Source organism: Chanos chanos, chromosome 6 (assembly GCF_902362185.1).
Source record: "Chanos chanos chromosome 6, fChaCha1.1, whole genome shotgun sequence".
In the NCBI taxonomy this organism is placed as follows: Eukaryota; Metazoa; Chordata; class Actinopteri; order Gonorynchiformes; family Chanidae; genus Chanos; species Chanos chanos.
Window position 1 is genome coordinate 18,307,058 of NC_044500.1, and position 22,621 is coordinate 18,329,678.

Sequence of the window (22,621 nt, forward strand, 5' to 3'; positions counted from 1 at the left end):
GGGTGACACACATGGTGACCAGGCTGAGCAGGAAGATGGGACTGAAGATACTGCGCATGAAAGACTGGGCTGGAGAGAGAGAGAGAGAAAGAAAGAGAGAGAGAGCGAGAGAGAGAGGTGGAGAAGAGCATTACTGTAACTGCTTTGGGACACTGAACTACATAACCAAAGATTCCAGTTTTCCAAACAAAAATCCATATCAGTCTGTATATTGTGTCCTTAGTTCACATATGTACTGTACATATGTCTACTCAAGCCTGGTCTACCCTCACTAAATTAAACATTACTTCACTAATCTCAGACAGCAGTATTTGTGGGTGTGGAGAGAGATCTTTAATTGGAGTGACCCTGCTCTGATGGAAAATTCTTCTGAGTGTCACTGGATGGCAAGGCAATGCTTTGGACGCCTTTACAGTAAGCCAGGAGCTGGAGCGATGAGGTTAATGATCCAGCACTGTAAACTGGGGGGGGGGGGTGGACGGCTGCTGTATGGTCCTGCAGGACTCTTTATGGCTGTCTCCACAGCTGTGCTCCGCATTCATAACCAAGCACTTCAGGAATCTCTTCCCCCATGCTCCAATTCCATTCTCCAACGCAAACATATCGACCTTCCTCTCGTTTCCACGATGTTAAACGAATTCTGCACACATTTCCAAGTAGTTCCTCTTTCCCTGTACTGAGTGCCATGATAATTGACTGCAATAATGGAAAACAAAGCCGGCTACAGGGAGAACACACTGGCTGATTGAAGGGGAACTGGCAACACAAGACCAAAGCTAAAAAAGAAGAAAAAGAAAAAACTCTTCACCGAAACCCAGCCTCGTCTCCAGCTGTGGCACTAAAGCACTGACTGACTCAGTATGTAATTACCCCCTCAGCATCAGCAGGTGTTAGTTGCCCTCTCTTACCCCCGTCTCCTGCCGCTTTTGGCCCTAGATACGCCATGACATTTCAGGGGGGCTTCTAGGTACCCGGTCCAAACGGATTCCACGGTCCGTTTGGTATGAAAGAGCCATGGAGGAGTCCCCCACTGAGAGTTCAAGATCCTCCAGCAGTCTCAGAGGAGGCCAGAGGCTCTGTGTGCATTATTTTGGGATGTCTGAGTACAATTTGCGCTAATTATATGGCACAGATCTGGGTTACTTGGGACAAAGTGCATGTAGCGCATCTACGGGCGTCCGTCTCGCTTCGGAGAGGCGCTCTCCTTGAACCCGCTGGAGAACCCAGTGCTCACAACACCCATTGGAAAACACGGTCATTAAGATCGACGACTTTACGCTCGGCTCCCGTCCGAACCCAAAACTCCCAGTTTAAATAAAAGAGTCACTATTTCCATTCTTGTATTTGTTTCCTCTCTTGGCGTGTGTGTTTCCCCTCTAGCACTGGATCAGAATATTAACGTTTGACTCTGTAATAGAATGTCTTTATTTACCGCTCTCCCTCAGACAGCTCCCTGGCATGGATTCGGCCTTCTTTTTGATAAGATCTAAAGGATTTGTGAGTGAAGCCGGGCATTTGGCAACACTACAGTAGACAGTCTGAGGTCTGACTGATGTCTGTATTGACAGAGATTGAGTGCTTAAGTTGTGGGTGGGAAGAAAAAAACGCCTTTCGATTGTTGACACTTACACTCATCCTCTCTCTTGCACTGGACCTCCAAATCCACGGTGGACAGGCAGAGTTTGTTTCCCTCTTGGGTGGTCAGCTCTTTGGGATGCTGCTTCATGGAGTTCCCTACACTCAGACGCCTGCCCACCGTTGTCACCTGCCTGTAAAACTGCTTCCCTGTGATCTTATGATCGAAACCCAGCCAGCTGAACTTGATCTTCACTCTGTATAAAACATCATAAAAAAAAAAGGAATGAAAAAAAGTGTTAAGAGAAGAAATGAGGTTAAAAAATTAGGATTTTGAAAAGACCTGCTCAATATCAACTGCTCTCTCGGTTGCCAGGCAACACTAATCATTCACAGCATGTGTAACAAAAGGAACATTCCAGAGAGCATGTGAGGGTGTGTGTAAATAGAGGATACAGTTTAATAGATAAGTATTTGCTTTGCAAAGTATTTTATTTATTTATTTTTGTAACACAGTTATTCTTACGTGTAGTCCATGTCCTCGGGTCCAGGGAAGGGTTCCAGTGGCCAGTTGAGGAAGCAGTTGATGAAGACGAGGCCGGCACAACCCGCCCACACCAACAGAATGGTGATGAAGGCCACGCCCAGGTCATAGATGACCTTAGGGAGTAGAGACAGCAACCCCACTGTTCACTCTCATTGACCCATGCACCTTCCATCAAACATGAGCTGATTTTTTGCCTCTCTCTTCTCTCTCTCTCTCTCTGTCTCTCTTTTTTTTTTACCTTAATTCCAGGGAAGGTGACTGCAGAGGAGGCATACGACCCAATCATGAAGGCGATGAACGTGGATCGCAGGTCACCAAACATGTTTGGAAGCTGAGGGACAGAGAGAGAGAGAGAGAGAGAGAGAGAGAGAGAGAGAGAGAGAGAGAGAGAGAGAGAGAGAAAGAAGCACAAATGCTTAGTTAGGACAGCTGAAGCTGGGGATAAGGGGACATTAAGGTCAGTCCAAATGCAGTCAATCAGGGAACGCAACGAAATTAAAATGACCAAATATAAACCTTCATAGTTTTTTATGACCCAAAATTTCTGTTGCTGAAAGTGAACTGACTCCAATCCTGCTGAGATAAAACTTTTTAACACAAAAGCGGAAAACCACAAACACAATAACCTGCTACAAAACCAAACTTTCATCACATTTCTGTTGGTGTGGGCACTTTGAAACAACATCATTATGTCACAAAAAAACATCAGAATGTCAATGGGGACAGCAATATGTGGGTGACTGCTTCAGTCTAAAATATTTTTAGCCATGAGAGAGTGAGAAGGAGATGGGAAGGGCTTGCATAATGTTTCCCTTCAGCTGTAGCACGAGCTGTTCCAAACTGCTCGCTGTGGATAAACAACTGACAGTGAGCTGGGCGCACTGATAAACAAAGAAAGAAAGAAAGAAAGAACAAAACATGTGGTAAACAGCGAGACAGTATTGTGAAATCGCTGTGAAAAAAACATATGTTTATATATTTCCTTGTGAGTTTTTTTTCCATAACCTGTTTTTTTTTTTTTTTTTTAATAATGTACAGTCAAAATTTTGCCGTTTCCAAGAACTCTCAGAGACTTCCAGGCACACCTCCTTCCCCTCTCTCCCCCTGCACCCCACCCGCTTGTTAAAGGCAGGAATCTCTTGCCTCTGGCTCCTTCCAGACGTCATTCATGGGCTCTAATTAGAACAAAGGTCAACAGGAAAGCCAAAACATCCCAGATGACAGTTACAATAACAATCAGACAAGATGGCCGTTATGTCGCTATGATGTAGGCGCTATGCACTGACCAACACAAGCCTCTGGTTGACTTTTACTGGTCAACTTTGACGCTGGTTGGCAGTAGAAAAGAGGGAGCAGATGAATAGTTGGAGAAAGATAGGAAAAGTGAGTTATGGCTTTTCCTCTCACACAGACCTGTTACTGCCTGTGCTGAGCGTGCATTTAATCAGCTGAATGGCTCAAGTTAGGCGAGTCATGCCCATATGGAACATTTACAACAACCAGATCGTGTTTTACACACACACACACACACACACACACACACACAAACGCACATGCATGCGCGCTTTTGTGCTCACATCCTTATTTCCTGCTTCAGCAGACAAAGTCACACAAAACGAAGGGAGACAAAGAGCTACCGCGACAAATTTCCTTTACCTACGTTCTGTGTAACGAGTGGAGAACGGGGTGTAAAACAGTCGGTCGTTATTCTGTGTCAAAAAAGCACTTTGTGACTTAGCTTTCACCTGTGGAACATATAAAGGTATGTTATCCAAGCAAGACATGCCTCTCTTTTAAAAGGTATCTAGGTCAGAGGAGTTTTGAGCTGTCCCCTATTTTTCCGGCAGACAACTCAGAGATATACGTTCTCTGTATCTATCATACCTACACAGGGCCCAGGTCGTGGATATGGGTCCCGGTCTTTAGTTAAAACAGTGGTAACTGTGTTGCTTTCATGCTGTTGAATTTACCTGACCCCGAATTTTCAACTAAAAGGGCTTTAGACGAAAGCGTAAGTAAAAAAAAAACAAAGATTAGGAAATGTCTATTTTGGTCACCCTGAGGAAGCGTTTTACAGAGAGAGAGGTAGGTGAGATGGCACGCAAAGTCACGTGATTCTTTTGTTTATTTAGCAGATTCTGAACTGTTTGAACTCTGACGTTTATGCAAACTGAAATCAAAAACAACTGACATGTTTGCATTGAGGAGAACCGGTTCTATTTTTGGGATGAGGAATTGTGCTGTGGTTAGGTACACGAGCTTTTAGGTGGGGGTAATCCTGATTTACAGTGAAGTCAGTGAGTGCTGTGAATATATCTCCAAGCACACTGTCATTCACACATCCTCTCGCCTTCAACTGCCTTTTTTACCACCTGAGACACTTCAAAATATTCCAGGGAAAAAAAAGAATCACCAACATTTTGAAAGAAACTGAAGAGGATATAACTATTAATTCAGTCTGTCTGTGCATGGTGTAAAATGACACATGGATTTAAAATTTCCATACGCAACAGACGATAATTTATAATGTTCTACAATGATCAATATGTTGTTTAGAATCCAGCTCAGTGAGAACAAATGTGACACTAAAATGTTTTTTTTCTTCCCCTGATTTTCACATAAAAAGCAAGCTAGGAGTATGTAGGTGTGAGATCAAATGAAATGAAATCAATTTTTCAGTATAACTGAAAATTGTTGCTTAATGTGTTTTCTTTTCTCAGCGGTGTCTAACATTACTGTCGGAATCACTGCTGCTCTGCTTTCCAAAATGTCATAAAAAAAAAACTAAGAAAGAAAGACAAGGTTCCATTCACCTGTCTCTTTTCATGTTCTGACGCTGATTACTCAGCACCGTGAAAAGAGTGAGTCATGAGACAGAAGAAGAGAGGGGGAAATGGAGTGACTGAAACACGCACGGCTTTAACTGGTCTGGCAACGACAATGACAAAGAGAGAGAGTGATGGAGAGAGAAAGACAGGAAATGGTGGGGGGTAGGGAGAGAGAGAGAGAAAGAGAAAGAGAGAGAGAACTGAAAGACATGATGGAAATCCGGCACAGACTGGTTCTGTCCTGACACTGCAGAATAGAGGCGCAGGAAAAAAAAAAAGAAGAAGAAAAAGAAGAAATCAAGAGGGGGTAACTGTAAAGACAGTTAAAACATTGACAGCTTGTCTGTCTATCTTCCAGTCTCACCTCAGTCTCTCAGCACCAACGCCACCTATTAAACACTGTCTATTTCCAGGGCCCAAAGCCAGTTTGCTGTCTCTCTTTCTCTCTGTGTCTCTGGGACTGTCTGCACTGGCCAGTCTGACCTACACTAGCCTTAAAAAACAAAAACAGTTTCACTTTACTTGTCCAGTGGTTAGTGCCCTGAGGGGAAAATCAACACGACCTTCAAATCAATGCAACAGAATAACTCTGAATATGATACAGTCTACAAATACAGGTTTGTTTATCAAGCATCATGAAATGAGTGTGTATGTGTGTGTGTGTGTGTGTGTGTGTGTGTGTGTGTGTGTATGTGTGTGTGTGTGTGTGTGTGTGTGTGTGTGTGTGTGTATGAGTGCATGTGTGTGTTTGAGAGTGTGTATTTCTTTGGTCTAGGGCTGTCGCTATCACAAGGAAGAGACTTTCTTCTATAGTGTGGCATGTGATTCAGTGATAGCGCGTGAGTGTGTGTGTGTGCGTGTGTGTGTGTGTATGTGTGTGTGTGAGTGTGTGTGCGTGAGCATATGTGCATGTGTGTGTGTATGTTTGTGTACATATTTACATATGTGCCTGCAGTGCTGGGGGAGGTTGTGCTAAAGAGATGGACAGAGCTGATTAGCAATGGTAGACATACAGACATACAGCAGGACACAAGAGTGGGAGGTAGAGTGTGTGTGAGAGAGAGAGAGAGAGAGAGAGAGAGAGAGAGAGAGAGAGAGAGAGAGATGGACTGAGGTCAGAATGGTGAGAGAGAAAAAAGAGGGAGGGGGGCGGGGCAGTCCGGCCTTTGGACAGGGCAAATATAGGCAGCTGGGTCAGTTTACTGGGAAAGCCCAGAGGTTTGCTTCGAAAGGAACACGATCATTCTTTTTCATCTCTCCCTCCTGCTCTCCCTCATCACTCGCTTATCCACTTGTTTACTGCAGGCCAGAACAGAAAGTGCTGAGGTTGCGAACAGACACACACAGAAAGAATGGGAGAGAGAGACGAGGAAGAAGGGCAGGCCGCCAACCTGATTCCATTCTTGCAAAACACACCAGCGCACAAAGAGGAAAAGAGGGTGAAAGAGAGCAGAATATGGGAATAAGATATAAAAATTATAGAGATGTAATGACAGATGTACAGAGAGAGAGAGAGAGTGTTTTATCATCAATAAAACTGGACATTATCAATGTGGGAAAATAAATGCTCTACATGAACATGATGTCGTCTGAAAAAAAAAAAAGACTTAAGACACAGTACACATAAAACATTCCTTTTCGTAAACAAACTGTTATCATGTGCTGTGATAAATTAGAGACATACACTGGTTACGTCTAAAAAATTCAAAAGAGAGTGTGAAAGGAACCCTCTCTCCTATACCCCCATCCCGTCAAAACAACTGTAACCTTCAGATCAGTATAACAGCAGTGTAAGACACACAGTTTTTCAGAAGCAGCTGGAGAGAGCTTACTGGAGCAGAGCAGCTGAAATAACACGCTGCCCATTTCAGCATGCAGTATGCTCTGGTAGACAAGTGCGCTCTCTCTCTCTCTCTCTCTCTCTCTCTCTCTCTCCCTCTCTCTCTCTCTCTCTCTCTCTCTCTGCCTGTCTCTCTCTCTCTCTGTCTGTCTGTCTCTCTCGGTCTGTCTATCTCATACAGACAGACAGACAGGTGATGTAGCAGACAAGGCCATGCCCGGGCAGGCTGGGACATGCTCAACAGAAACTGTGGAGAGGGAAAACACAACACGGGTCGTGGCTTCAGCCAAACGAACACGCCGTTAACTTAGAGAGTAGTTTAACCAGAGACAGAAGCCTCAGTGTTGGTTTGAGACAGGAAGTAGCCATACAGGGAGGAGGGAGTACCCTGAATACAGCTGGCACTGAAGAACCCTTCCTGTTTACATCTGCTCCACTGAGCTCTCATCTCAGCTTGTACTCTGTGAACCCAGCCATACCACAAAGCATTGAGGTGTTGACACTAACGCTAAGCGAAACTAACCAGACACCCGTGCAGAGGCGTTCACACAACAACGCTAACAAAAGAGCGACGCATTCTTTACCCTTAGTTTCTGACACCACATCGACATCATAAATAGAAAATGCAACAGGAGTCTCAGTCAGTATCGACTGGGCTTGTACACCCATGGCAGCTGTAAAAACTGGCTTGATGCGAGGTCATCAGATAGTGTTTTTTCCCCCTGAGGCTGCACACTGGAGACTGCTGTTAGATGGCCATGTCTAACTGGGAATGAAGAATTGATGATGCAACGGATCTTTTTTTGGCTCCGTGCTGGAGCGAGCGGAGATCTGCTACATAATTCATCTCCTGGAACACATGGCTTCCGTGTGAGGCAGTGTTTTTTGTTTTTTGTTTTTTCTCCTCCCCTGTCACGTGGAATGGCTGACGACCCCCGCCCCCCCATATGCACCTATTCCCCACCTCATCACCACCCAACCACAAATCCTAGAAAACAAATCTTCGAACGTGGTTCCGAACACTCACCGTCAGAGAGGTAAACGTCATGCACATGCCTCCAAACCCGTTCAGCGCCAAGGCGAAGAAGATCAGGACGGAAAGATCTGCAAGTGTCAGAAAGATAGAGAGAGAGAGAGAAAGAGAAAGAGAGAGAGAGAGAGAGAGAGAGCAAGACAGATGCATAGTGAGAAAAGTGCAAACGAAAAGAGAAACTTCTGTTCAGCGATGCTGGAAGCTGTCTGCTTGTTTATACGTACTCTTGGGATCGCTGGCTCCATACGCCATCAGAATGCAGGAGACGGCGAAGCTGGTGCTGAAAGGAAAACAGAGAAGTTGGTAGGTCTTTGGTTCTGAAGCAAAAAAGAAATGAAACCGCTCAAAAATCCTGGTGAAAACACACACCGGGGGAAGGTTTCTCCTCACCTGCCAAGTAGGCGGATCTTGCGCGGCCCATATTTGTCCATCACGATACCCAGGGGCAGAGTGATTGCGCTGAGCAGGAAGGAACCGATGGTGAAAGCCAAGTTGAGCATCTCGTCCTGATCTTTACAGATGGGCCAGCCATTCATCGTCAGGAACTCCTCTTCCTCCTCTCCGCCGACCGGGCTTACTGTGGAGTTCTCGTCTCCCTGAGGATGATTTTGGTCTGAACTGTTTCCTTTGGGTTCAAACAGAGAGAAGGAGAAAATAAAAAGTGTGTGTGTGTGTGTGTATGAGAAAGGGAAAGAGAGAGATGGAGAGAGGGAGAGGGATAGAGAGATCAAACATTGAAGTTATTTTGTACTGAGGTATCTCTTTCAATATATAACCAAAACAGTGAGACTTTTCAGTTGTTTTTGTTTGTTTCTTGTTTTTCTTCTCAGAGAAAAATAAGAATGAAAATGAAAAACAGGGGGGTGGGGGTGGGGCGGCGCCACAGCAAGGTGATCAGTCCACCTTGTGGAAAAGTCCTAGCTAGACTCTCTGGTCGGGGTGGGGTTGACTGACCAGAAACCTTATCGGTGAAAGGTCAGCTAAACAAGACTGTGTTTGAGTAAACAGGCATCAGAAATAGCTTTGGGAGTGTATGTGACCCCTCCAAACCAACACGTCAGCCCTGTATTTAGCCCTCCCACAGGAGCGACGTGGTGTCAGCTCATGAAAAGTATTTATTATTGTTTATCTGCTTAACTTCCCAGCACTGTTGTTTTGATCACTGACTAATCATACTTTAGTTTGGAGGCCAATCTCCTTCTTGATCCTCACTTTACCCTCCCTTCCCTAAAAAGTTGTTTTTGTTTGTTTGGTCGGTTCACCAAGTAGCTTTGTCAAAGTCCTGAAAACTGTGTTACACAGTCTGGGCGCGTGGTCTGTGGTGCTGGATGATGGACATCGACTAACAGGATTTGGAGCAGAATGTTACTGCGTACACTGACATGATGAAATTTCCTTCATAGAAACTGATTAAGAAACATCCAGGTTGTGTTTGTAGGAAAGACTCTCCCATTTCTAAATGGGAGAAAATGGGAGACGGATGTATCAATAGGTTACTAGAATGCAAACAGCAGCTGGGCTCTGTTGGTTCTTTTGGAGCAATGAAGAAGCATTGAGCTGTGCTAAGTCAATAAGGATTCAAGTCTTGCGAGTCATTGCCACACACACACACACATACACACACACACACATACATACACACCATGGTTCATTTGCTCCCGATAACTTAAAGTTCATGTAAAACTGGAAAAACCACCTCAGTAAATTTGTTGTAATCTGCTGCCATGGGCTTTTTGCATGTTTTTGTTAAAAGTGGCTTATTTGAGTGTGTGACATTTATTACAGTCCATTTTACAAGAGTTTCCAAATCAATCTCAGCTGACTCTAGCTATGATTTCTCTGACAATTTCAAAATTATTAAACACTCACTCACTCATTTTCAAAGCCGCTTATCATAATTAGGGTCGTGGAGAGTTATCAAACAGCAGATAAATAATCAAATCATTTGCTGCAAGATTCACAGTAATAATAAAAGTCTTCTGCTGTGTAGTATCTAGCTCTTCTTGATTACACAACTAATGTTACGCTTTCAATCCTGTGTCTTTTCCCTCAGAAACAGCAGAGGAACTGAAAAAGAGAAAAGAGAGATAGTCTGTGGGTTGACATTCTCAAAGCTGACCTAAAAACCTGACTCCTGAGTTGACTGAAAAATATTAGCATGCCGGCGTTGCGCCGTTACTATAGAGATATACACATGCAAACTGAAGAGAACTGACCTGTCAGTAAAGCAAAGTACAAAGCTTGTGGGATACCAAACAAATAAGGTGCTTGGGTACAGAGCTGGTCATGAGGACGGTTTAGACAACAGATTAGTCCAATTCAGAGTGTACCGCCATTAAAGAGCTGTATGTATATCTGCTGAGACAGACAACATTAATCAGTTACGATCATAAATTCTGAGGGAACGGTTACACGGGGTTTCCTGACAACAGTTTGACTTGATTATATCTTCCATGCTCCATTTTCAAAAAATAGGTTACTACAGAGGGTTCACTGGTAATGTCATGTCCCAAAAAAAAAAAAGAAAAAAAAAGAATTTTTTTAACCCTTTCATTTCTGTCTTGGCACTATCTCACTTTAATGTGAACCGTCCAGAACAGCTTGTGTGAAAAATCACAAGAAGGGCAAAAGGACAGAAAAAAGAACCATGTCAGAATGTACTGAGAATGTGGGCCCCACACTTCACACTACCATGAGAACCACAAATTCTCAAACAGCGGGAAAGTGAGGAATGAAAATATCTGCCCACCTCCTGTCCATCAACTATCATCTATGACGTGTAACTAACACCATCTTTCTGTGCCACACAACGCTAACCTGGCACTGTGTAGGCAAATTCTCTACCAAGGCGGCTCTTACAAACACAGTGCCTAGATTTTGTTGTTGTTGTTGTCGAGAATGTGTAGAAGCACTCAAAAGACTGCCTTCATCTTTTGGATTTGTGACAGGAGGCTCCACAGACTAGACCCGGTCTGCTGACCCCGTTCCTATGTACAGAGGCAAACACACTCTGATACAATACAGCACACAGAGAGTGTCCTAGGAAAACAGCCCCTCTGCTATGAAATTGTGAAAACTTCAAACCAGTGTCAAAAGGATTTCACGATTATGAAACAGTTTGCAGTGAGTCTTCACTAGCTGTATTTCAAACAGCAGCAAACAGCAAAGAAAAAGGTCTTCAAAGCTGCGAGAGGAGGAGAGGGAAAGAGGTCAAAGAAACTAGGGCCTGGCAAGAGCCTAATTTATTTGGTTATGATCAGATACTTACAGACACTGGCAAAAGAAATGTTAAAAATAGACCCCATGTGATAATGTTCCCCGTAAGACCCAGGGCACATGAAGTGAGCGGACATGCAGTGAGTATACACCAAACAATTTGTGTCACAGTTATATGATGCCCTGATGAGTATAAACAACAAATTAAGTGTGTGTGTGTGGGGGGGGGGGGGGGGGGGGAATGAAATGCTTCTTTGGAACCGATGCTAGGAAACAGGATCAATTCTTGGAGCTCTGTTCTTTCCTGGTGAGTCATAAACTTGACATGAGTCAAGAGAATGTTCTACAAAAACCTATAAGCATAGCTTTACATAAGTTCAGTTTTCTCTAAAATGGCACCTTCACTGGAATCATTTAATAATGCAGACATCATGAATTCTCAAACGGAGCACTTTACAACGACAAAGCAGAAACATTGAAGCTGACCCTTGACATGCACTTTTCAGCATGTTTCCACAGTTTCATCATTGCTGAGAGTGGTCACATTGTAGCTTTTCCCCTGAACTAAAACACAATACACTTTTTCATACCGTGTCTATACCATCAACTCTACTTCTTCTGTCAATGAGAGTAAGAGCATCTTTAAATGGGATTTGTGATCAGTTCATGATTGAATACCAACTGGACATTGGGAACTACAAAAATCATAGAGGAATGGCTAGTTTCATTTCAACATCCTCTGAACTGGTGTCAACTCTAGTGTTCAAAATTCAAAAATTCAACTTAGAACTGATAACAATCATTACTTTAAGTATTTGAACACGAGTGTATGAAATGAGAGGTATTTCTCATGCTGTGGAACAGTACGGAACATTGTGTACAGAAGGGTCACTTAAGGAAAAAAAACCCAAGTAATATTGTTTGTGTGGCTGTAATTTTAATAAAGTGCCTTTCAGCCTCTGTCTCCTTGTTTACTCTTTCTCCGTCTGAGAATTAGGGCAAAAAACTCAGACATGAGTGGATGTGACTCACTGCTGTATCATGACTGCCGAACAGGCTGCTGAGAGCTCTGCTGCTGACCTGCTTTTCTATATGAGACTGTTGATGGGGTTGCAATGCCTTTGCCAGCGCCTTTGCCAGTGCTCTACCACCTTCTCTGTCTAAACACGAATCAGCTTATGCAATGAGTGCCATTTTATGAAAGTACAAGAGAGGTAAACAAAAAAGAAAGAAAGAAAGAAAGAAAGAGTACAAAATGTTTGTGTGTTTGATGTGCCTTTTGATTTTGGTTATGTAATTAATTTTTAAAAAAATAATATGACGTGGACAAAGGATATGTGTACACTGCAAATCCTAAAACACTTTGCTTGTGATTATGAAACACCTTTCAAGAAACCTAAGTGGCAAACCGTGCCAAAAGGCAAATGCACTAATAACATGGGCCCTTTGGAACTGCAGTGTAATGCAAGGTTAAGGCAACAATAGGACAATGGAGTGATAGGGGTTCAAGCCTGGTCACCACTGTGTTTATCCAACATCAAAGTCTCATTTAACTTTTAGCTCTAAAGAGAATGCTCTAAGAAATGTTGTGAGGAGAGCTACAATAAACTACCATTACATCACATCCACTCAAGCTGAAATTAATCTTTGATTTGATTATAACATGTAACAATGTGGTCATTCCACCACTTTGAGGTAATGGAGTATGTCTTTTTGTTGTGGAATGAGAGGGGCATTGCAGGTGGGATTAGGCAATTAGACTGCATCAGGATCTTTGTCAAGACATTCAGTGGGAAACTACATTCCAATAACATTTTTACCCGTTTTGTAATGTCTCTTTTTGAAGCAGGCGGCATATTTTTGTTTGACACTGTGTGAACCTGAATCAGTCCCTTTTACTTTTTTCTTTCTTTCTCTTTTTTTTTATTGAGGCTCAATTTCATGTATCGTCTTATTGTTCTTTGTCATTTGTCAGTTCTAGCATTCGTTCAACATTTTTGGCCCATTTCATTTCACCTTATGTTTAATTAAGGGCAATCTATACTTGACCCTCTACATTTTATGCAAAACCTGAACCAAGTTCCTGTGTGGGCAAAAGGAAGCATTGATGTCAACCCAGTTTTGGTCATCTCTATGAGCTAACCCTGCCCTGTCAGTCCTTACCTGGCTCCTTGCAGAGGTAGGAATAGAAGCCCTCAGACTTCAGCATGATGAGCAGGGAGCCCCATCCAAGCAGCACAGCAGAGAACAGCAGGTTTTCGACGACGGCTGTCACCGCCATCCACCAGCGGCGAGAGAAGGATGTGGCCAGTGATGGAGCCATAGTTGAATCAGTTATGACAAACAAAAGCTGGAAAAACAAGGAGAGTCTCCTAATATATCGGCGGTCAAGCCTGTAAAGGAAGCCAATGTAGGGTATAAGAATCAAAATGGATAGAAGCAATACATCTTTTTCATTCAGTTCAAATGACAGTTATGTTAAAATTGTTTGGGACGTTTTTGGATTGCCTGAGTGCTTGTGAACACTGTATGTTACATTCATTAGGTATGTTACATTCATCGCACGTCATTTTCACATTTCTCTTTGTTCTATGCTTCAGCAAAACATCACTTGCAAAAAAACAGCTGAGTTCTTAAACGCGTGTTCAGAGGTTGAAACTCCGCCCGTTATCCCACCTAAATCCCTCCCCTTCTTCCATTCGATTGGTCAACAGTTTCACGCTCCCATTCTCATTTGCTCCTGCAGTACCAGATACTAACAGCAACTGCACGTGAGACCAAGTTCAAGCCGGTTCGAACCAGTGCCGCGCGAGACTCTATCGCGATTTCCTTTGTACAAGAGGCGCTAGCTTGAGAAACGGGAAAAACAACATGACATCATCCACTACATTATCTTATTAAACCCGACTGTAGTACTCTTTTTATGTGAAAAATAATATGGCTTGAGCATGGAGAGAGGTTTTACTTAGATTTTAATACGATTTGAAATATTTTAACATAAATTCCCAATGCACTGACGGTAAGTCATTACAACTATATAAAACATTACAACTATATATAAATTCTTTTCCACGAACAAAATTGTATGTATTGTGCTGTGTGTTTGTTAGATGTGTAGGTTGATAATATGCGAGCATCTTGGATACAGTATGCGGTACCCTGCGGAAATTAGCAGCTTCTAAAACTGGTCTGAACTGGACAGGAATCGTCGGTCCCTCCGCCTCCTCCCTCTACCCCCTCTCTAACATCTCTTTCTCCAACACATTACGCTCAGCTGTTGTGTCTGGGACATTAGTCCCTGCTGCCAATAACAGACTACTGATTACTCAGTTTTGGCACACTCGCTGATTTAAGACTGTTGTCTTTTGTTGTCTGTTGACTAATGTGGATCACTGATATAGGTGCAGAGTTCTTTGTAGTCAATTACTAGTTTACACGCCAGTTAAGTATAGGTTTAAGTAACCCCGACATTGATAAAACAGTGTGACAACACAAACAGACAAAAATGGCATGAGTTTCTATTATGGAACACAATAAAACTGACTTTTTCCAAGTCAACTCTTCGTGCAACAGTGCTGATCTTCATGTCTATTGAGCCCATCATTTATGCTTGATTCAGTTGTCGATATCCACTGTACGGTCAGAGCATAATCAAGCATCAAAGACGTTGCAGCGTTTCATTCTGTCAAATAATCTGATGTTTGTACGCCTTGTACCCAAATACATTATCCTGTCCTTACGGCACTCCATCCGCTTAGTTTTGTGACGGTTTCAAGTAACAACACAGCACACAAAACACACTGCCTCTTGATAAACAAACCCCTCCCTACCTCGGGCATCACTCGCATCAACTAGTGTTTGAGATTACAGCCAGCAGCCCATTTACAAAACTACAATCTAACACAATGCTCGAAACTGTCCGGAATAATGTTGTTTGTATGCGGTGTTTCATATAATACTGCAGCATTTTTCGTGAGCCATATGATAGAAACTAAGAAAGCGCATTCACAGGATGACATTAAAGCGCACAGAATCCCCTAATTGATACATTGTAAATGATTAAAGCTGTAAACACACAATAGCTCCTTGTACAATAAGTTATAGCAGAGCATCCTTATTACAGATTGAGTCATACCTGCTTGACAGTGGAGACCTGCAGTGTAGCGCTGATTTCTCTTCACTGCACTACTTTCTATTTGAAGTGAGAATAAAATGACACTAAACACGTTAACGAGACATTAAGGATGGATAATCTCTGTCTTTGGCTTCTATATATCAATATGTTCTCTCTCATCTCACATTCCTGTTTTTATATTCGCACGACTCGCTTCATAAACAACGGAACATCACCATTGGCTGATCCGTGAGCTAAAGACGGCTCAGACCAATGAGAGAGGAGCGTTGGGGGTAAATATGTAATAAAACATCCCGTCTTGCGCTTCAGAGCTCCTCTGACACAATAGATACAAATAACACATGTAACAAACTATGAACTCGAGCTTTCGGTGTTTGCGCAACACAGTCGAATCCGCAGCGACGATGTATTTAAGTAGGCTACCTTATTTTAAAGAAATAAACAAGTTTTGAATGAACCGTACACTGAGAGAGTTTGTTATATTATTACTGGTTTGCACAGTAATTATAAAAGAATGAATATATACATACATACATACATACATATATATATATATATATATATATATATATATATATATATATATATATATATATATATATATATATATATATATATATATATATATATGTATATATATATATATGTATATATATATATATATATATATATGTGTGTGTGTGTGTGTGTGTGTGTGTGTGTGTGTGAATGTGTGAATTACATTTTCATTGTTAATCAGTTTAACAATGAAAAACGTTAACTGTTTTTCAGTAGGACTATAGCGCAAACTTATTCTTTCGTTTCATTGTGTGGTTCAAAGTTGAAATCACTTTGAATCGTTGAATCTCTTTGGTTGTTTGGCACACGTTGCATTTTTTTTTTACAGCATATATAGTTTACTTCCTTCAGACCACTTTGCCGTCCTTCTTTTTATTCGTTCGCTCATTCTCTCTCTCTCTCCCTCTTCTTCTCCCTCTCTGTCTCTTTCTTGCCCACTTCCTTGTATCATATTTCGACTGTTTTGCAACTTTTGGAAAGACACTACTTGCTCAGATAGAGTATGTGCTTCGATGTTCGGCGTAAACAAAGACTAAAATATGAAACCACAAAGAATATACTGTATATCAGCCAATTGTCATACATTATAGGTAATCTCCGATATGATCTTAATTCGAATATAAGAGACGCCCTCCTTGTTTCTTATGACGACGTTCGCATTGATGAGCTGCCTAAAAACTTCAGTTAATAGATTTACACCCGGGGTGCAAGAGTTTCTGATTTACCACGGGTGAAACAATGGGTAGCTTGAACGTTGATTTTACTTAATGCAAAATGTCTCTCTCTGCTGGTGTAATTTAGTAACAACAATGTATCTGAAGCAATACCTGAGACAGTGCAGGCAGTCAGCTGTCTCTGATTTATGGAAAGAATCTGATTTTGACGTCTAATCTTGGAATGCAGCTCACATTCTCAAGCACCTCTGGTTTGATATTTCCATCAGTTTTTTTTTCTGGTGAACTGCAAAGTAAATATGAAATTCAGTCAGTCTCACTGAGATACGTATATCACAGGTGTTTTGGTCCACTTCTCAAAAAGGCTTTAAAGTATAACCTTGTGATTTCTGTTGTGATTCACCTGAGATTAAACCAAATTGAATGAAATCTGATTACAATTACTAAGGTTTGAATACGGGAGGGGGAAAACTACAAAAACACATGGAGAGAGAGAGAGAGAGAGAGAGAGAGAGAGATCTCATGGACTTCCTGTGAGACTCAGTTATTCCAAACAGTGACGGATGTAGAATAGCTAATGCAATGGCCTGTCAAGAAGAGTTTGGACAGTGGGAAAATCCAATGTGACAGCGTTGTTCTTTGGTCAATAGTTGTTCAGTAGTTAAGCAGTCAAATATGACTTCTGAAAAGCCCTAAAAACATTAAGACAGTCAGAACACCGCGTTATAACATTACCTTTTGAAGCTTTATGTTACTCAGCAAAACAGTACCATGGACTCCATTATAAAATAACCAGTGTATAATGTAGTACATTATTGTGTTATGTGCATATTTATTACATGATGAAGAGTTCTTGAATTCTGACGTGACTGATTTCCCTGCTGTAGGAAGCTGTCGTACTTCAGCATGAGAGACCAGTGCCATAGCCTGGGCACACCGGTGAAAGATCTTGATTTACTTAAGTCTCCAAACTGATGAGAAGACCCAGAGAAAGCATGCACTGTACATGATTAGCAGATACAGATCCTAAAAGGAATCCCTGCATCTTCATTGTGCGGCTCACAGTTCAGTAAAAAAAAAAAAGTTTCATAATGTAAAATGGAGAACGAGAGAAAACTGAGACATCTTCAAATATAAACCATGGAACAACAAGCAAGCAAACATCCATCCAAGTCTTGAAATACTTTTGGATGAATAGTTATCACACTGATAAGGTAACTGAGACAGCAATGACTGTAAAATGTTGCCAAAGACAGACATATCAATCAGTGAAATCATCAGGCAGTATGTTATTATTTAAGTTAAACAGATTTGGTAATGAGCTGTTTGTCATGTTTAATGAAGACACATGTGCTAAGAGATAAGGTATAAAATCAAAACAATTAGGCTACAGTGTGAGGGTGCTGCTCCATTTATATTAACTCACTGGTATGTCCAGTAGAGGGCAGTGTTGACTGGAAATTCTGACCAAGGAGAATTAAATGCTTCTCCATTTGTAATAGCATCAACAGCAGAATCAATGTAAGTGTAAAGTAACAAATATCACAGGTAACTTGGTAAAAAAAAAAAATTCAAATTCAAAATACTAAAAAAACACTTTCTTTTTATGAAAAATACTTTTGAATAAAAACAACATCCCTTGTCAGTTGACCCCGTGTGATCAAATGCAAACTTTGATGTCAAGAGAGGCTCTGGACTTGGCAAAGTCTTTCAGCTTCTGGACACCTTCCTTGGAGAACTTGTTATCAAACATCCTAAAATGAAAGGACACATATCAGTATGTAAAGTACATTCTCTTTAATGAAATAAAACCAGTCTTCATGTAAGTGCCACATGCTTACCAAAGATATTCTAGTGTTGTGTTTTGCAGCAGAGCAGCCATGATAAGTTCTGCCCCTTTGTCTGTCACTTGATTGTCACGGAGCCTTGGGGAGGAGGTGAAAAGAAAGAGAGAAAGACAAATTCCTCAGAATACATGACATGAACCCCTGTTAAAGATTACCTGTTTTCAACAGAATCCATCAAAAGGCTTCAGTTTCTAAGACTGTTACAGTTGATATGATTATGCTAATCAAGTTTAACGGAAACAAAGTAAGGGTCTGTGATAAAAACCAGTGAATTTTTGTGATGTTGTCTTCACCTGATATCTTTTAAAGTGCGATTGGACTTCAGTAAATCTGCAAGATAGCCAGCCCCGTCATCTCCAATGTGATTAATGGCCATTCTAACAAGGGAATAATTGGAATATGCATAAGAAACAAGAACAAATTAAACAAATATGTCTATCAAGAAAATAGAAAAGTGATCATGAAAAGTGATTTAGTGTTACCTGAGGTCAACAACAGTGCGATTGCTTTTAAGTGCTTCTGCTAGAATCCTAAGTCCTTCACAACCTAGCCCTGTTGCCACAACCCTGTGTAAAAATAAATAAATAAATAAAAAGGCAAAACAGGTTAAAAACACCTTCCTGATTACAGTTTAACACCTTTCATTCCTCTCTCATCAACCCTGACTCACCATAGTCTCTCGACACGGCAGTCTGGGCTCTGAAGGGCAAGAGACAGTACTGCTGCACCCTCTGGACCTAATGGATTCTGGCCAAGGCTTTTAAAAAATAAACACAAGCACGATTATCTGCACAGATGTAACAAGCATTGTATATGAATAATGATTAATAAGGATAGACTGAGAAGAGTGATACCTAAGGGTGCTAAAGAGGGGTAGGACAGGCAGAAGTCTGTGCAGGCCCTCTGCATCAAGTCCCTGAGCGTCCAGCTTCAGAATCTGCAGGTCCGGGCTCAACTGAAGCAGGAATGCTAACTCACTCCAGTCCCTCTTCTCTGAAATGGACTGATTTGACTCCTGCTGAGCTAGAACCCCTAGCCAGCCTTGCAACCTTTGGGACAATCCTGAATCCTGGGCCTCATAAAGACAGTGGCATGTGTTGATTTGTCGCTCTGGACTGAGGCAGCTGCTCTGGAGCTGGGAGTGAAGAAGTTGTAGAAGGAAAGAGGGTGTAAGGGGAACAGAGGTCCCAGAATTATTTGGTCTTTCAGTGAACAGGCCGTCCAAGATGAACTGTGTCCTGGGAACTAACAGGCCAGACACAAACCTATTGACCAGAAAATGGAAAACAGAGATAAAGAAGCAGAGGAAGGGAAAGCAGAGCAGAAAGAGCTGAGTTTCTTCATGAAAAGAACGTACACAAATTTGTGTACGAGGTTGAACAATAACCGATACAGAATGTCCAACCTATACAGATGTCAGTACCTGCAGAAGAGGTCCATATGTCCAGACTGATGACGTGCACTCCAGTGGAAGGCCTTCTTGATACACTTGGCTAAGAGGTGTCTAGGTCTGTGTAGCCTCTGAACTATGGAGTTCAGATGTTTCTGAAAGGTGGGATGGAACAGGACCCTTGAACACTTGAGTCCTGAGAAAGGGTCAGTCCCTGAAAGTGATTCGAGGACATAGTACAAGGCAGCCAGAAACTCCTGCACACTGGTGTGGATGAAGTGGAAGTTCCTTTCATACGTCAGGGAAGCCTGGTCCTCTTTGACAATCTCCACGAGGAGGGCTCGGGAGAATTCACTGCCCTCCACTGAGATGGAGTCTAAATCGGAGCAGTCAAAAAGAAAACGTCGCTCTAACAGGCCTCTGAAGGCAAGCTTCCCAAGGTGTTTGAGTATAGGCTTCATTTCCTGCAGGACTCGGGGTGCATCCTGGAGCCTATGAGGATTGGAGTTTCCCGTCTGCCCCTTCACATGGAATAGTAGGATGGATTTCAGGAAACAACAGTAGATCTCAGTAATTGTGACTGTTCTGGCTGAATTTTGAGAAGGTAGGGAATGTAGTGACAATGTGCTTGATCCAGACGCTGTTTGAACATCCCCTGGTTGTCTGCTTAAAACCCTTGTGCTTTCTACATTTATGGAAGCAGCACCAAGGAATATTCTGTCAAGGCAGGGAGAAAAGCCGTCATGTAAGGCAGTGGAAACAATCCAGCAGAAGGCAGGAATGTGACACATCAGCAGAAGAGGCTTTTGGGAGGACACAAAGCCCCAGACAGCAGCAGCAACCTGGGGAGAGCTACAAGTTTGCTCAAAATATTGCTGCTGCTGAGCAGGGGAGAAACCAAGGACACTGTAAAACTGGTTTACCAGTAAAGGGGGGACCTTGGAGACCGCATGGGGGCGAGAGGTGAGAAGGAGAGAGATACCTGGAAGCAGGTTGCCTTTGATCAGGTTCACCACCATTGCCCCAACAGGCAACTCTCGCTCCGGGTCTGAGCACTTGGGAGTGCGATCAAAGTCCAGGGGAAACCGGAATTCATCTAGTCCATCCAGGATTAGCAAAATCCGGGCAGGGTTTAATGACATTATCTCAGATAGAATGGGTTTCAGGTGGCTGTAGTGCACTGAGAGGAGCTCTAGCAGACTGTGTTGCTCAGTGATCAAGTTTAGCTCACGGAAGGACAAAGACAGGAGTATTTTCTGTGATTGTGTGTCAGCCGCCCATTCCCAAACCAGCCTCCTCACCGCAGTGGTCTTTCCGCTACCAGCAACTCCCGAGAGCAGAGTCACACAGTCCCCAGAGGTGGAAAGCAGATTCTGTTGCACATCTCTAAAAACACAAATCTCATCCTGTCGTCTGCTTTCTTCCCTGAAACCTCTGAATGCATCCCCCACAATGGCTGTCTCATGCTGTAGAGGGACAGCATAACCCACATGCTGAGAGAACGTGATGTCAGTAAAGGAACCGGCCCCAACCTGTCCTGGAGGTTGTCCTCTAATGTTAAGGTAATCAGTGTGGCAATGTTGTCTGACCAGGATGTTTCTGTGTTTTATAAGGTGCTCCCGCATGTTCTGTTGGATGCCAGCATTAACTGTTCTGGTTTCTGCATGAATCCGAGGTAACAGGTGGAAAAAGGCACGGCATGCCTCTTCTCCCCTCCCAAATAAAACGTCCAGCAATGTTCTCATTCTCTCTCGCTCACCAGTGCATCCTCCACCCCTGATAAGACTGAGATCCTCCTCTGTCAGTGCCCCAACTTGGAAGAGGAGCTCCAGTAGAGGAGTTATATAGCCACTCCACTCCTGAACTAATTCCACACGACGCTGTTGTAACTTCACACTGCATGGTCCAACAGCCATTAGATTGGTAAAAGAGAACTCCCTTTATCTCTGGCAGAATATACCCACTGAACAAGTTTTCCCCGATCCCTCCTTAGAGGTTTTGGTCCTGTCAGAAGTTGCCTTGTCTCACAGGCAAAGATTCTAATTTAATTTAAAAAGACAAAAATGTTTTTGTAAGTCTCACGAACCTTAGTACTGTAAACAACCAAATAAATTTATAAATGGCTTGGCATTTTAGAATGAAGTGGCAACTTACCGTTTGCTGTAACGAAATTAATTTGCTTTTGCCCATAGGGCTATAGGGCACCATCTCAATGTTCTCTGCCAAGAATGAAATCGAAACGATCTCGTCGACACAAAACAGCAGCGAATCCACACTAAACACAACACATGTTGACTAAGAGGGCATGAAATGCCCATAAATAAAGTTATATAAAATACACGTGCGACGAAGGAGTAGAATTTCATGTAGAAACCAAAAGACTGACGTACTGATTTATGTTTCGGCGGTCCACTGTAAGTCACTTGACGATGGGTAATGCTACTTTTCTCTTCCGAGTTTTTACTTTTCCGGTTTTTCTACGTCTGTGTAAAAACCATTCTTGGTTAGTGGTACCTCTGCCCCAAGAGACTAAATCATGAAAAGTCATTTCTCGAAAGACGCCAGAGTGCTTTATGCATCACTCTGACATATATTTTGGATGTTGGCTTCCAAATTGCGTTCTACAAACTACTGATACGTGTTTGAAACGAATTCAAGTTTATCTAGCTGTAAAATGTGGTTAGATACAGTTTATCTATCCTGATTTTGTTTGTAAAAATGAACCGATTCATTTGAATTTGAATTTGTTCAAACATTATTTTCATCCGAATTTCAAACGTCAAAAGTGCCTTGAACAATTTAAAACAAGCGAACTCAAAAAGGGAAGTCAATAACCTCAGTCAAATGTCTCCCCAAATCAGAACGTCCCGTTCACACTTTGTCTTCTGCAGTTTTCTGTTAATACATATAAGCCGTGTGTACTATGTAAGTATGACAAGCACGCTAATTGAATGTTTAATTTTCGTTTTAAAAATATA

General features: G+C 42.3%; 2 protein-coding genes across 5 annotated transcripts in view; both read right to left on the bottom strand.

The window, feature by feature from the left end:
- Positions 1 to 13,365, bottom strand: part of slc43a2a (solute carrier family 43 member 2a) — a 16,086-nt gene extending 2,721 nt beyond the window's left edge. For 2 of the 4 annotated variants that reach the window (XM_030776927.1, XM_030776928.1), the window contains exons 1-9: positions 13,203 to 13,365; positions 12,860 to 12,875; positions 8,214 to 8,396; positions 8,048 to 8,103; positions 7,818 to 7,894; positions 2,361 to 2,453; positions 2,102 to 2,235; positions 1,624 to 1,832; positions 1 to 69 (exon numbers count right to left, since the gene is read on the bottom strand). The exon at positions 1 to 69 is cut by the window's left edge. In XM_030776927.1, coding sequence (XP_030632787.1) covers positions 1 to 69; positions 1,624 to 1,832; positions 2,102 to 2,235; positions 2,361 to 2,453; positions 7,818 to 7,894; positions 8,048 to 8,103; positions 8,214 to 8,396; positions 12,860 to 12,875; positions 13,203 to 13,362 — 997 coding nt within the window. In that variant the 5' untranslated portion in view covers positions 13,363 to 13,365. Of the gene's footprint in view, positions 70 to 1,623; positions 1,833 to 2,101; positions 2,236 to 2,360; positions 2,454 to 7,817; positions 7,895 to 8,047; positions 8,104 to 8,213; positions 8,449 to 12,859; positions 12,876 to 13,202 lie in introns of all 4 variants that reach the window. The other 2 variants (XM_030776926.1, XM_030776925.1) reach the window with 2 other exon arrangements.
- Positions 13,366 to 18,066: 4,701 nt separating this feature from the next.
- On the bottom strand, positions 18,067 to 21,559 carry LOC115813610 (NLR family CARD domain-containing protein 3). Its single transcript, XM_030776122.1, has 7 exons — positions 19,677 to 21,559; positions 19,108 to 19,518; positions 18,924 to 19,010; positions 18,736 to 18,819; positions 18,547 to 18,630; positions 18,248 to 18,331; positions 18,067 to 18,160 (listed from the first exon to the last, which is right to left on the bottom strand). The coding sequence occupies exons 1-7, from the start codon at positions 21,557 to 21,559 to the stop codon at positions 18,067 to 18,069; spliced, it is 2,727 nt and encodes a 908-aa protein (XP_030631982.1).
- Between the last annotated feature and the right edge of the window lie 1,062 nt (positions 21,560 to 22,621).